Source organism: Pezoporus flaviventris, unplaced genomic scaffold (assembly GCF_033815535.1).
Source record: "Pezoporus flaviventris isolate CSIRO_AGI_PZ_B2104156 unplaced genomic scaffold, CSIRO_AGI_Pfla_v1 ptg000081l, whole genome shotgun sequence".
Classification (NCBI taxonomy): Eukaryota; Metazoa; Chordata; class Aves; order Psittaciformes; family Psittacidae; genus Pezoporus; species Pezoporus flaviventris.
In genome coordinates, this window is record NW_026892629.1 from 4,591,907 (window position 1) to 4,606,255 (window position 14,349).

The 14,349-nt window shown below is 39.8% G+C and overlaps 1 protein-coding gene across 2 annotated transcripts in view; it reads left to right on the forward strand.

The window, feature by feature from the left end:
• THEMIS (thymocyte selection associated) overlaps window positions 1-8,729 on the forward strand; it is a 77,494-nt gene extending 68,765 nt beyond the window's left edge. Inside the window, exons 6-7 of one of the 2 annotated variants that reach the window (XM_061474936.1) lie at window positions 3,794-3,950; window positions 8,109-8,729. In XM_061474936.1, the coding sequence (XP_061330920.1) occupies window positions 3,794-3,950; window positions 8,109-8,118 (167 nt within the window). In that variant the 3' untranslated portion in view covers window positions 8,119-8,729. Of the gene's footprint in view, window positions 1-3,793; window positions 3,955-8,108 lie in introns of those variants that run through there. The other variant, XM_061474937.1, reaches the window with a different exon arrangement.
• The last annotated feature ends 5,620 nt before the right edge of the window (window positions 8,730-14,349 follow it).

A 14,349-nucleotide genomic window follows, 5' to 3' on the forward strand; every position in this document is an offset into this window, starting at 1 on the left:
GGCTTGAAATATGCAATTGTTTAAAACTTACGGGAGCTGTTTCTTATCTGCAAGATCTGTTGATACACTGGGGATTTATTTTACAAAAAGAGGCAGTAGTGCAACAGTGGAAATTAGTGTCTCTAAGAATTCAATAAAACCAGCAAGGCAAAAAGTGCCAAAGAAGAAAATTAAAATATAAAAGGACAGTGGAAGCGGTCAACAGACGTCTCTTCCAGGAAATTTAAGATTTTTTAAGAAATTAAGTTTAAGATTAAATTCTTCCAAACAATGCGTTGGTAGATTCGCTTGAGAGATAAATATTACCCACACATGAATTGTAACCCTATAGTGCATATGAAATACTTTGAAGGTAGCACTTTGCAGTTTTTAAAGATATGTTACATCATCACCTGAAGTAATAGTTGATGAATGCCAGCTGAAGGAACAGTCCATTAGTTTTATAGAGACTGATTCTGCTCTCACTGAATAGTTTTCAGTAGCAATTCATCAGGAATTAGCTCTCATTAGTACTGAGGAACATTAGAACCAGACCCACAGCAAATAAAATGTTACTGTTCAACTGTTCATAAAAACACTTTGGCTTCTGCATATGCCTTTAGTTCTGTACATTTTCACTTCAGTAATGTGCGGAAATAAGGATGTGGTTCTACCAAGTTTAATTCACGTTGCTATTGCACATAGTAATTCACAACTATTGTTTTCAAATATGGGATAAATAAACACTAAATGTTATTATGTGGTTGAATGTTAGTTCATGCAGCATAAAACCTGAACTGAGATATTTGCCACAGCTATAAAACTGTGTTATGGTCACAGTCAGAGTTGTTTAGGTATGCAGCCTTGTATGTACATGAGTTGGGGTTTCTAGCACTGGTTTCATTCAAGCAGGAGTCCTGATGGGTTGAGTTACTTCTGTTGCCTACATTTTGAAGGAGGGCAGAATTGGGAATTATGACAATTGTGACCTTGAAATCTGTGAAAAAACGGGGTGGGGGGGGAATAAATCCTACTCATTCAAGGATACAAGTGTGATAAATGAAAGTGTTTAGTCTGCAGAGCACTACCCTTCCACTATAACAGCAAACATAATTATACAAATTCTTCCAGGAAGAGCAGGATTTATTAAATTTGGTTTAATAAGTATTCAGGTCTGTTGCCCCCTGTTGCTCTTCTCCTGATAATAACCAAAACTCTCCTTATGGCACTCCTATCAAATGAAAAAGAGCAGGGCTGGAGCTATGTGTGTGCTGAGTGGCCAACAAATGTGCACATACTGATTTATCCTGCTGGCTGCTGCCAAATGGAGTGTATAACAGCTGTGTTCTGCATGCTTTTCTTTCAAGAGAGGAACTAATTCAACTCTCGCTTTTGTAACCACATTGAGACTTCTGCCCCTTTTTCAAATCTGACTGAAATTGGCAAAAAAACCTTTTAAAACTACTGAAGAGATTGATGGATGGATAGACAGCACAATGACATAAGCCTTGTTTTCTTAGCAGGCTGAGATGGCATATCTGATTCAGTAGCTCAGTGTTGAGAGCAATAGAAATTTTTTCAATCAGGGAAGGAAATTGCATTGATTTCACTGTTCAGAATCCTCTTGGGATCGTTCAGCTTGTCCCATTCATTGCTTAATGCTTTACTGAAGTGTAAATATATACATTTCAGAAGGCATCCTACACAGGTTTGGTACTAAGGACAGCTTTGATTTAGTACGGCCTGATGACATTAATTTCCCTTCTCCTTGAGCTGTCTTGCTTAGAAGCATATCATTTTGTTTCCATGTGTTTGGAAAAGAATGAAGTCTGGCTATGCCATCCATGAGCAGTCTGTGCTTTGTATCCATATTAGCAAGTCTAAGCACATAAACAGTATTTCCCTTGCTGAATCAAAGGGGTTAGTTTATTCTTTCAGTTTACTTTCATTACTTTCATTAGTTTACTTTTACTTAAGTGAAACACAGCCAACTTGCAAATGAACTACAAACCTGAAAATGTCTATTAACATAGTGGCCACATATGTGAATGAGATCTTAATTAAATTTCTCATTATATGTTTGGGATTTTGGTTGGGGGTTTTGTTGCTGTTGTTTGGGTTTGGTTTTGGTTCTTTTTGCATTTGATGCGTAGATCTGTAAATACTTTTCGAAGTTACTCATTCCTAAAAAGTAGCAGGGGTACTTGTAGGTAAATTAGTCTATGAGAAACTCTGTGCTGGTGTGGCTAGTCAGCTACTTGATTAACTTAAGGGTTATTTCTGGCCTTAAAAAAAAATCTATAAAGGAAAGGATCACAACTTCAGAAAGAAATGATTCCTACACAGCTTTTCAGTGAGAGACACCTCAGCTTTGGAGAGTCTCAGGAGGAGCACAAGTGGGAGTTGGACACCACTGGGAGTATATGCAGCTATTTTCTTGACAAAGGGGCACACAGTGGTCATAAGAGTAAGCTTGGGAGGATTCTTGTTTGAGAAGCTCAGTCCCATAAAGAAGGACCTGTTTGACAAGCACAGCCTTGCTGGGAGGTTGTCCTGGGTTCAGGACAGGCTGTGAGGCCCTGTGTATATGTGCATGTTGTAGCAAATTAAACAACTAGGAACAGCTTTACCAAAGGCAGTCTTTCACACTGTTTTGCCATTTCAGGGGAAACCTTTTGCTTTAGAAATACAGCATCCTCTCAGTTCCATATAATGTGAAGCTTCCCGATAAAGCCCAAGGGGGAGCTGCTCCTGGTAAGGGAACTTCTATCCTACTGCTACCTGGTTCTTCCCCACCATAGCATGAACCAAGGGATATGGTGGCTCTGGAGGCAGAATGTGGGGCATTCACTGGCCAATGCTTGTGATGTCCTGCTCCATATGACCAGTGGTCCCATGTGGTTTTTGGAGCTACCCCTAGCCTCAAAGAAACATTAGGATCACCCAGGCAGAGAAGACGACTCTGGGACCTTTTGGCAGCAAGCTATACCTCACCAGTATGAGCTGTAATGTGATGCTGTCTATGTGCCAAGATTCAGTGCAGAACTCAACCCAGTGCTGGAGCTGCAGAGTGGTCTCCTGTGAGGGTCTCTGCCTTTGTGGGAAAAGGCAACTGCTTTTGGGAGGGTTTGTCCTCAGTATTGCCTGAGGTTGGTCTAGGTGGATGTAAATAAATATGCTTCAGAACTTTTAATTTTAACCTCAAGCCACTTTCAAGCCTGAATCTTTGTTACGTCACCTTCAGATTAAGAAGAAATGGGAGGTTTGTTCTAGGAAATCCCAAAGTATCACAACAGTTTCCTAGCTGCAGAGGCTCATCTCTTCAGGTAATGAAACGTGACAGCAAGGGAGCAAATCTGCAATAGGGATGGTACATGCTGCACATGGCAAGTGGACTACTTTTCTCTTGATACAGTCAGAGTAAGTCTGCCGGCTTTTACACTATCAGTGATTACACTTTTAAACTATTTTAATAAACCTTATAGTTACTTGTGCACAGCTTGTGGAGAGTAGACAACAGATTATCCTGTTTGTCCAAAGACACTGAAGTACAAGTATTGTGCAAAAACTAAAACAGGAATTCTTCAGCTAAGAGTCTCTCATAAAATGCTCAGCTGGGTTTCATTCTTGATCTGCAAGGTATTCTTCAGGAACTTAGGTAAGTCTTTTAAGATATGAAAATAAGAGAAGTGAGGAGAACGTTGCTTTCTTTGCCTTTTGCTTTTGTGGTTATCTGCATGAATTGTACATTTTTTTTATAGGGCAAGGGCAGAGTCTTCCATTTCTTTACAGTTATTTTTTGCTAACTGTTCAGGTCTAACAAATCAGGCACTTGGCAATTGTGAGGCAGAAGAGGATGAGGAAGAAGAGCACAGCTACAATTATGTTGATGAAAACATAATTGAAAACATAAGTAAAGTATTTCAAGACTCCACCATTAGAAATAAGCATGCAGTCTCTGAAGGAAGAAGGTGAGTGTGACCTGTGATCACTTGTGGATGCCAACAAGTGTGGGCAGAATGATTTTTCAGGATGGCCAGTAACCTTGACTCCCCAAAGCAAGGGAGGATTTTCCCTGGGAGCTGACACTGTTACCCGGAATATCCTGTAAATAATGCAGAAAGGGCAACTCTGAGCTGCTGCCTGTGACCCCCTGTCACTTCCAGCGATGTCACCTTTGTCAAATCCGTACCTATCATCATTCTGGTGACAGAGGTGCAAGATCAGGTTTGCAGATAGGGACAAAAACTTAATTAGACCAAATGTAGTCCTTAAAAAACACACACAAACCCAGAGAAAGGCTTTATATCTGAAAGCCTGTGTAATTTTTCTGATTTGTGCCAGTTTGCTGTAACAAATTATAGTACTATAAATGCAATCCTTTCCCTCTTTTGAGAAGTGGATGCCTTGTTGTGCATGACTAAGGGTTCTCTCTTAAAAAGCTTTCAGGATTTATCTGTGTTTTCACTAAAGCCTCGAGGCTTTAACTGCTCTGGCAGTCTGCAGAGAATTAAAGTGCCAGTGAACAGGGTCTTTGCTTCTAAAAAGCTCCAAGAATCATTTCCAGCTAAACAGATTAGACTTTTTTCTGAGATTTGAGTGAAACTGTGTAGTCCCACCTCTTTTCAGTTGTAGCTGAACCTTCTATGAACTTCACTTGATTCAGCTGAATTGTTGAAAACCCAGCAAAACTTAATGTTGTGTTTCAGAGATTTTCAAAATTGCTTTATTATAAAGTGGTGGTTTATTTCAAAATGTACCTTGTATTTATTTTAAAATGGCATGCAAAGTTTCTATTCTATTTAAGTAATGTACTGAATCTGAAACAAGCTGTTATTTTTTTCTGAAATGCTCAAACCCCTCAGAAACACTACATCCAGGGTAGTGTGTGATGTCTCTGTGGCCATCTCTTCCCCTATTCACAGCCACAGAAACTCCAACTTACAGGAAAGACTGAAAAATGAAACAAAGCAGGGAATTTCACATAATGCATTGCTTTCTCAGTCCGCATGTCACTGGGATGGGGACTTGCTCTATTGCATAAAGAAGTCAAGAAAGATAGAATGAAACCCTATTTTGATTAAAATAGTCGTTTTGACTATAGGCATTCAAGGAAAAGCACAGTTTCAAGAAGCTATGCCAGCCTAAGGGATCAGCATCTAATTATACTACTTACTGTTGTGGCATCAGCTCCTTTAAGTCTTTATCCACCTGCCCTTTAAACTCCCTATCAATAGAGGCAAGGTTTCACTATATTGGTTGTCTTCTTTAAGGGCTCTATCAAAAAAATGAAAGAAAGTACCTTTGCTGCCTTGAGGCAGATCACTATCTGGTTTGGCTTGTGAAGCAGTCGCATAAATTATCACCCTTGATGCATGACAGAAGTATCCACCCTCTGAAATCATTAGCCAAGGAGCACATAGCTCCTCCAGCCTGCTAGTCTTCCCCTGACCATCAGAAATCCTCCATTTTGGCTTTTATCTAGCGCTTTAAATTTCTATCAAGCTACCACATTGTACTTGTGAGCATTTTGTAAAAATATGTACTTGATGTGGGCATATGAAATTAACCTTTAATGTGGGCAAAACCCATATAAATTATCTAGCCAGGCAAAATGATTGATGGAACTTAAAAAATCGGGTTTTGAGCATGTATGCTCCAGAGCTGGCCAAAGAGACTATTAAAAAATAACCAAATTAGCTCTTTTAGGCTTACTTACAGGCAAACAATGAACAAAAATGTGCTGTGTCTTGCACCTGTGCTAAATGCCTAACATCTGATCATGTTAGTTATACCTCAAGAATTCACCAGTAAACCATTTCCCACCCACGGTCCCTCGCTTCCTCCAGACATCTATGCTATATATGAATATCCACTCTTAATTATTTGATACATATGATCTATAAAAATTAAAACTGTTGGTCCAAATTACTTTTAAATAAAGTCATTAGGGGAAAAGATAGTTTTAATGAAATACGGTAAACTTCAACAGTCAGGTATACTTTGAGAAAATCAGTATTATTTGTAGTGTTTCACCAGTGCCCCAAAAAAATCTTTACACAATCAGCACCAAAGCAGGCCGGGATGAAGCTAGTAATGGCTAGTCCTTATCCTAAGCAGGAGGGAGAAATAAAGAACAGAGATTGCCTCAGGTCATTGCTATGTTAATTTTGATAGAATAAATGTGCCCAAGGGTCAGTGATGTTAACATGACCTCATCACTGCAGAACAGCAAGCAATTAAACCAGGGACTTCACTACAGATGCCTGAGCTTGCTATAGCAACAACCACCATTAACATATTTTAGCCTTTCATTAAAGATTCAAGAGAAAGTAAGAAAAAAAAAAAACAGCCCTCTGAACGCATTTAAATAGTGTGGCTTTCTTTATAACAACTGAAGTTTATTTCCTTTTATCGCCAAGAGTTGTTGAGGAGGGGGGATTTTTTTTTTCTTATGAGGAATGCCCTCAGTTTTGCAGTCTTTTAGAAGGCATTAAAGATGTCAACAATGTTTTTTTTGGGGTGTGCGAAAAATGGGTGAGAGAAGGCTCATTGCAATGAACTGGAATAGCTCTGGTGCTGCTATAATGTCTCAGCACATGTCCCCGCAAACAAAAGTGAGATGGAGGCATGCAGCAGAAGCAACAGCAAGACTGGAGAAGGCAGCTTCTGCCTCCAGAGCTCATAGCTCCTTGTAACCTCATGGATGAAAAAAAGGCAGAAACAATATGGTCCAGCCACCTGGAGAGCTGAAAACGAGTACTGGTGTCAGGCTGTTTCAGGGCGTTGCTTTCTGGACTTGAACTTCACACAAATACTGGAAAAGGGGCAGTCTCACTTTACTAAGCCTGGATAGTTTATTAAAGAGGAGAAAAAAGAGTAGAAAAGAGAGAGAAATTCAGAAGGGAATGAAAAACCTTTGCAGCTGTGTTTCATCTTGTCATGAACTCAATAGTTGAGCTGGTTTTGTTTGGACAAAGCAGTTTTCTCTATTTTCAAGGTGTACCATTTTTTTTTTTAAGTAATTGAATGAAACAGATTGAGGTGTGACCATTTTATTTTTATTTTAATCTTGGTTGTGTTAGATGTAGGTTCCTGCATAACTGAAAGCTAGAGAGAGCTTTGATAACAAATGAAAACCAACCTTTCTAACACCACCTCATCTTCATTAGTCCTTTTGTACTGTTTTTCCAAGACATTTCTCTGGAGCTTTCATACCACTGACCCTTTAAGCTGGCTATTTCTTTCATAGCTCTGCTTGTCTCTGACTGAAAGGCTGAGGCAAACTTTGTAGCCTTTGAGATATTGGAAACCCAAATCCATGACTGGAGTTGTATGTTCTCAGCACTTTTGAAAGTCCCCCTCCTCTTAAGTAGTTTTCAATGCAGATTTGGAGCATCACCTACTTTGCTAATTTTCATTGTTAGGTAATTTTTCTACTGCTTGGTGTCTGCACTTTACAAAGTGCAAACTGAAGCTTTTTTCCCAGAGTGCAATCAATGGTGACTACAGAGGAAAGGAGGAGCCAAAAGGGAGCAAGTAAATAGTGTTCTCCTCTGGGAGCTGCAATTCAATTCTCAGCTTTGACATAGGCACGACTTCAAGCAGCCTGTCTCAAAGCAGTTATAGGTTCAGAGACCCTAAGAGCAGGGAAGACTACCAGGTTACCATAATTACCTAGATGTTCCTCCTAGATGCACAGGTCTTGCCGTTCCCCTAGAGGTCAGGTTAAAACATCATGGGCATAGTGACACTGGAGAAACACCACAAAAACTTTTTGCTGGAGTTACAGCTTGCACTGACTCAATGTGCTCTTTCACCCTGTATAGGTCAAATATTTCCCTAAACTGCATAAGCTATACTAGTAAAAGAGGAATTTACTGATATGAATTTCACACGCTTAGACAAAGTTTCTGGCAAAGCTGTGATGAAGTCGTACATTAGCTTCATTTTTGCTGTAGTCTTGGGGATGCTGGTATAATTGTACTGACAAACCATTTTACAGCACAGACAAGCCCTAACTAGCTGCCAGTTGACTCAAGAGCTCATTCACCTGCATTCTCTGTGTGATTTTTAAATTGAAATGTAAAAAATTCCTGTTTCACCCTGTCATTTTGTTTTGTTTTCAGAGACATCTGAAGTAAAATAATTCTGAAATTAACTGGAAACAAATAGGAAGCTGTGTCCTTCACACATTAAGATCGTCCTCAACTGTAAGAAAAAGCTGCTCATGCAAGTGTCCTTCTTGTCTCATGAAGAGCATACAAGGCTGTAATTTAACTATAATAATCCCCTGAGAAACTAAACTGCCTACTTGTCCTAAATAAGAAGTCAAACCAGATAATGTCTTGTGACCTTTTGAAGGGACAAAGTTCTTCTGTACGTATTTATTCATGAATTCAGATGATGATGCCAAGTCCAATCTTTCGTTCTTATTGTACCTGAAATTCCAGTGGATTTTCTGAGCAACCGCAGGGCATATGCAAAATGAACACCCCTTACTGAAACAGCTACTTGCTTGTTTCCTTTGTTTTTTTGGAGAAGGGAAGACTAGAAAGGGGAATGAAGGTTGTCTAAGGTGAATGTCTATTTCTTTGTCAAGTCTCATATGCTTCAGTTTAAGGCTCAGAATTGGAAACAGACAAATTCTGCCACTCTTTCAGATAATGAGCAATGCTTTACTGCACAGGTAGTACTGTTACCCAACAAGTAATTCACTCTGTAAAGCAATGCCACTCCTACCAGGGGGAAGTGTTTTACTCAGAAGGGCTACAAATGCCATCTCCATAAACCCTTGCACAGCTTAAATTATCTAGAATCACACTAGATCCGTTTGTTTTGCTGGCATGTACAGTAATTTGCTGAAAATACAGCTAGGAAGGAAGGACAGAATCTGGAGCTGAAAGAGTAGTATTTGTGCTAATATTAGAGCTGCTGTATTCCTATCTGGGGTCACTATGTGCAGTCTCATGAGCTGCACAGGTAGAGTGTGCTTAACATCTTTGTATGGCACAGGACTTAGGCCTCATATTCTGGCAGAGCCAGTCTGATACCCATAATTTGCAGCATATAAGAACAAGATCTGGGAAGCACATGCATAGTGAGTGCTGTGTTTCTAGAATTGTTAGATCTAGGGCAAGTACATATCCCTCTGGCAATACTTTGACTCAGAGGAAACTATTGAGAACAGATGTGTAAATACACAGCCGATGTGCCAAAAGTTTCCAGACTCAACAGCAGCTTGATCAGACTAGCATACCCAGAAACCTCAGACAGAGGAGGGAAAGTATTTAGAAAGCCTAGACACACCACATTTTTAGTCCTACTGAGGAGTTAAAAAGCAAATGCTCACAAAAATGCCTTAATATACTTTAAAGTCGTTTCAAGCAGACAGTACAGTATCTTCAGATTTGCCTATTAAAATTCTACTGAATAATTTTCACTAATTAATTTAGAATTTCTCAATATTGTCTCAAATTAATTTATTCAAGATAAATGTTCACCCTCATTAAAATCAGTTACAAGTTAAGTATTATAAATATCACACGGAGTGCTTTGATTCCATGCATATGTAGCATACAGTGTTTTGCATATCAGTAGTTAATATGGAGGCTTGCAGGTGTGTACAAAACTTGTAGCTGACACATCGCTTGTGGCTATTTGAAATGCATTTTGAGCTTTTTTCACTAAAATCTGTATTTCTCTTTATAGCAGTTGAAAACAGCCCTGTTTGTTAAGCCAGCAAATGCAGTCTGGTATTTGAATAAAACACATTTGTTATATATTTTACTGACTTTTTTGTCTACTGAATGTTATGTTGTCCTTTGCTGGATGGCTGAAAAATATGATAGGTTCCTACCACAATTTTCCTTCACTAAAGTGCCAGAAGCCTGACTTCTGCAGCTAGAAAGGAGAGGAAAGCCTTCTGGGCTGCACTGGCAGAACAGTGCCATTGGCTTGAGGGATATGACTCCTTCCCTCTGCTCAGTACTGAAAAGGCTATGTCTGCACTACTGTACCCAGTTCTGGGACCCCCAGGACAAATGTGGACATACTGGAGTGAGTCCAACAAAGGACAGTGAGAACTCAAAGCATCTGAAATGCAAGGGGATTCTGAGAGAGCCTAGAAACAACAAGGTGCTCATTAGTTACTCTAGGTGTTAGGATGGGTGTGAATAGTATGGGATACAGTTACTTTTCCAACAGTTACTTTCCCAACAGATCTTAAGCTTCTTTCAGACATTCTATCAAAGTCTATGGGATCCAGTCTGTGAACAAAACCAAGATTTATAACATGTTTTTATAATTTCTTCCCTTTAAAATGCTTCAAAAAGGCAATCTCTTTTCTTTGCTGTTGTGGTTTAAGTCCAACTAGGCAGCCACTTGCTCAGTCCTCTGCCCCACACAGTGGGATGGAGAGGAGAATCAGAAGAAAGGTAAAAGTCCATGAGCTAAGAACAATTCAATAATTGAAATAAAAGTAGAATGTAATAATTCAATATCAACAACAATAATAATAGGAAATAGAATGAGAGGAAGGAATAAACCCTTCCCCCCAAAAAACCTCACGAGATGCACAATACAATTGCTCACCACCTGCTGACCGATGCCCAGCCTGACCTGAGCAGTGATCCAATCCGTTTTAGGTAAATCCCCTGTTTATATACTTGGCATGAAACACTCTTGTTTGGAATACCCCTATGGCTAGTTTGGATCAGGTATCCTGCTTCTGCTTCCTCCTGGCTTCTCTTCTCTCTGCCCCGCCTCACTGGCAGAGCCTGAGAGATTGAAAAGTCTGACCAGGGGAAGTGCTACTTAGCAACAACCAAAACACTGGTGCGTTACCAGCATTGTTCTTAGACTAAAGCCAAAACACAGGACTGCACCAGCTGATAGGAAGAAAATGAACTCTATCCCAGCTGAATGGATGGAGTAGATCCTGTCACATAAGAAGTCATGTGCAACAATCCTGTTGTCATGTGCAACAATCCTGTCTTGTATATTCAGCCTCCTTGAGTTCAATTAGTATAATTCATCTGCGTAAAGGTGGCAGATTTTATGAACCTTGTAAATATATTAGTAGCAGAGGTGTCTCTGATATCTTTTCCTTAGGCATGTGTTTCAACTTCATATCCTGTCATGGAAATGAGAACTAGCCTGGCCGTTAAGTTTACATGGCACAGAGAAACAGTAGCATTTGCATTAGGTTCTTGGCATGAAAGAGAGATCATGGTGCTGTGCTGTGAGGAAAGAACATCCAGTCTTGCTGCAGAAAGCAGAGGGGAGGAAGGAGGCACAAAGTAACATCCTAGTAAAAGGTTGATGGTTAAGACTTACTAAGTATTGTGATTCTCTTATGCCATACAGATGACCAAAATGATTTTGTACTGTTTGCTAATACATGTTTGACAAAGCTGTAATGTCATCACAATCCTTGAGGAATCTGGTTATCATGCCCAGACATTGAGGCTCAAGAAGACTGAATTCGAGAGGGGAAAGCCATTTTCAGCTAAACACAGACCACGAATGCTATGCCTGAAGAGACTACAAGTGTATTTAAGTAATGAGATATTTGCTTTGCAAAAGATTGGCATAAGCTTTTGCACAGGCTTGTTAGCTTAAAGGCTTATCTCTTTTAATGCTAAGAAGTATTTCCACTGTGTTCTCACTGAAGGCCTGCTCAGGAGCAGCTGCTTCTGCAGCACTCCATGTGTGCCTAAGCCCTTAGTGAGGTGGCATTTTCTGTTTGGATGAACAACATGCATAATTTTTATATATCTAGCTTTTGTGCCTGGGAAGATAAGAAGAATCTTCTTCCTGCATTCTTCTTTAAATGCCAAAAGCTCTTTTGTTTAAATACATGTCAAACAAATGCTTATCTATCACACTCCGCCCAATAAGAGGCCACTGTTTATTCTTGACATCTCTTCACCTAATGCATATGCCACTATTCCCACCTCTCCTAAGACTGTACCGGTCTTTTCCTAACTTTTTTCACTTTGATGTGCCTGTGCCATGTTAACTTTCAACAACTTGACACCACATGGGAACTGATAGTCTCCAAAGAGAAACCGTTTTCTTGCCTCTACATTATGTATTAGTGACAGGTGGGTTTATTGTTTTCTGTTTTGGTTTTTTTTTTCCTATTGTTATTTTCTTTCCTCCTCATTTTGATGCACCTGTGTGCTGGGAGTATTCTTGTGCTTTGCAGTACTACGCGTCTTTGATGAGCTGTTTCTGTCTCATCTTGGTTTTTTGTATTTTCTAGGATAGCCATTTACAGCTGCCTCTGGAACTACTAAACTGCGCTGCTGTAAGTGCAGACTGCCAGCTGCTGGAGGGATTTGACTGCCTTTGCCTTGCTGCTGCTGCTCTTGCCCCAGTCGGCCTTCTGTTGATATTTTTCTCTCTGCTGCTTTTTTTCTGATACCCACGTTTCCTTCATAGGATTCATCTATTCTGTTTCAATATACCTGGGTTTGTTCTACTTGTAATAATCCACCACCTCTGTTTTGTCTAAACTTCTATACATGCCTCAGCCTCCAAAGTGCAATTGCTGGCTGATTTCTAAAGCCTTTACCTGGTTGGCATGCTAGGTTAGGACAAAGTGTCTCAAATACACAAGTGTTTTGTGTTTCAATAAGAAAGATAGCTTTTTTCAAAAGACTGAAGTATTGACTAATGTCATCATAAATTCAGGTAAAGAAATATTTGCTATTTAAGAATGCGTTTTACAAATATCCCTTTGAGCGCAGCAGCTTATAAATTGTTTTTTTCCTATTTGTATTGATGGCTCTTTTTGTTTTCTCAAAACGCACCTTAGGTGAAGTTAGTCACAGAAAAGCTAACATTTTTTTCCCAAACTTTTCTGGAACACAACTAACTTAATATTTTAACAGCTGGCAGCTGTGGTAATTACTTTTACATTATACCTAAAGTCTGTTGGAATCTAATTACTCTGATCTATGAACCAGGTAATTAAGGTAAAAACTCCCACATTTTCTTAGACCTCATTAATGTGTTTCCTTTGAAAATTGTTAGCTAATGATGGTACATTAAGAGTTTATCCATAAAATGGCAGTGAATAATTAAAACGTTTGTCCTGGGACCTTAAAGGACAGAGCAGTGTTTAACTGCTCAATGTGTTGGCAATTATTTCTTCATTTCCAGTGCAAGTATGGTGCAAGTTTGGGGAGAAAGGATCAATCAAACTGTGAAAGTGGCAGGCAAGGACACAATTGATTTTCTTTTATTTCAGTTACTTGGTATCTGGCTAATACTTCAGAAAGTGTGGAGACACCTGGGGAGCTGGTGTTTCTCCTGCTATCTGGGCTCTGAAGGGCAGCCTCAGAAGGTGCCTTCCAGAGGGGCCCTGCTGGAAGGGCCCTTGCTTGGCTGCTACTGGAACTGTGAGAGCATCGCTCAGACACTCTGGCACTGGGGGAAAAGTCCACCCCTGAAGTCCGCGGAAAACTTCTGAGTGCTGTACATGTGTCAGAAAGGCTATTACTACAGTGGCTACAAAGGAAATGTGGTATGTGAGTGCAACAGAACTTTGTGCTCCAGCAGAAAAGTGAGTGGCACATGCCTTTCTCCTTCTGAGCAAGGGGCGTGAGACAGTTACCAACTGAGATGCTAGGTGCGAACAAAAATGTGGGGCAGGCCTAAAATGGTGGAAAAGCAATGCTGCTTGAGACAAGGGGAGCACAAAATCACAAAATGGAATATATAAACCTTTAGAATTAGTTTTAAGTAATGTTAAGTTTGATGGCTTTGCAACAGTGGCAATGGAAAATTACTGAGGTGCATGATGCATAGAAAAAAAATAGAGTACAGCTAGAGAACATAATGAGAATTCTTGTATGAGATAAATCATTATAGTTGACATAGTTTTAAGAAAAACAGTGTAGAAGAACAGGACACAGGGATAAGGAGTATCTGGGAACGGCAGGTGTCCAGGATGGGCTACAGTTAAACTAACTGGTAACTAGGAGGATAGGAGAATTATTATGTCTCTCGTGCTAATGAACCAATTATAAACTGGTATGAGCATCTACTGTTTCAAAGGCTGCCAGAAGTGATGAAGATTGTTGGAAGAAGTAAACGACCCTCAGAGACCACCACCACATTTTTGTACGCATGCGGGGAACCTTCTGAAAAATTATGTAATCCATACGTAGCCTCATGAATATGTATGTATGCCCAGTGGCTATCTAAGGACAGCTTGTGACATTGATAGATCAATGTTTTCTTGAAGTAAATGAAATGAATTAAATACCAGAATCATGTAAGAGCTGACAGAGAATAAGCCCATTTACTTCAGGACTGGCTCCACAGCACCACACAAGGCACGCACTGGTTGCAAAGCAG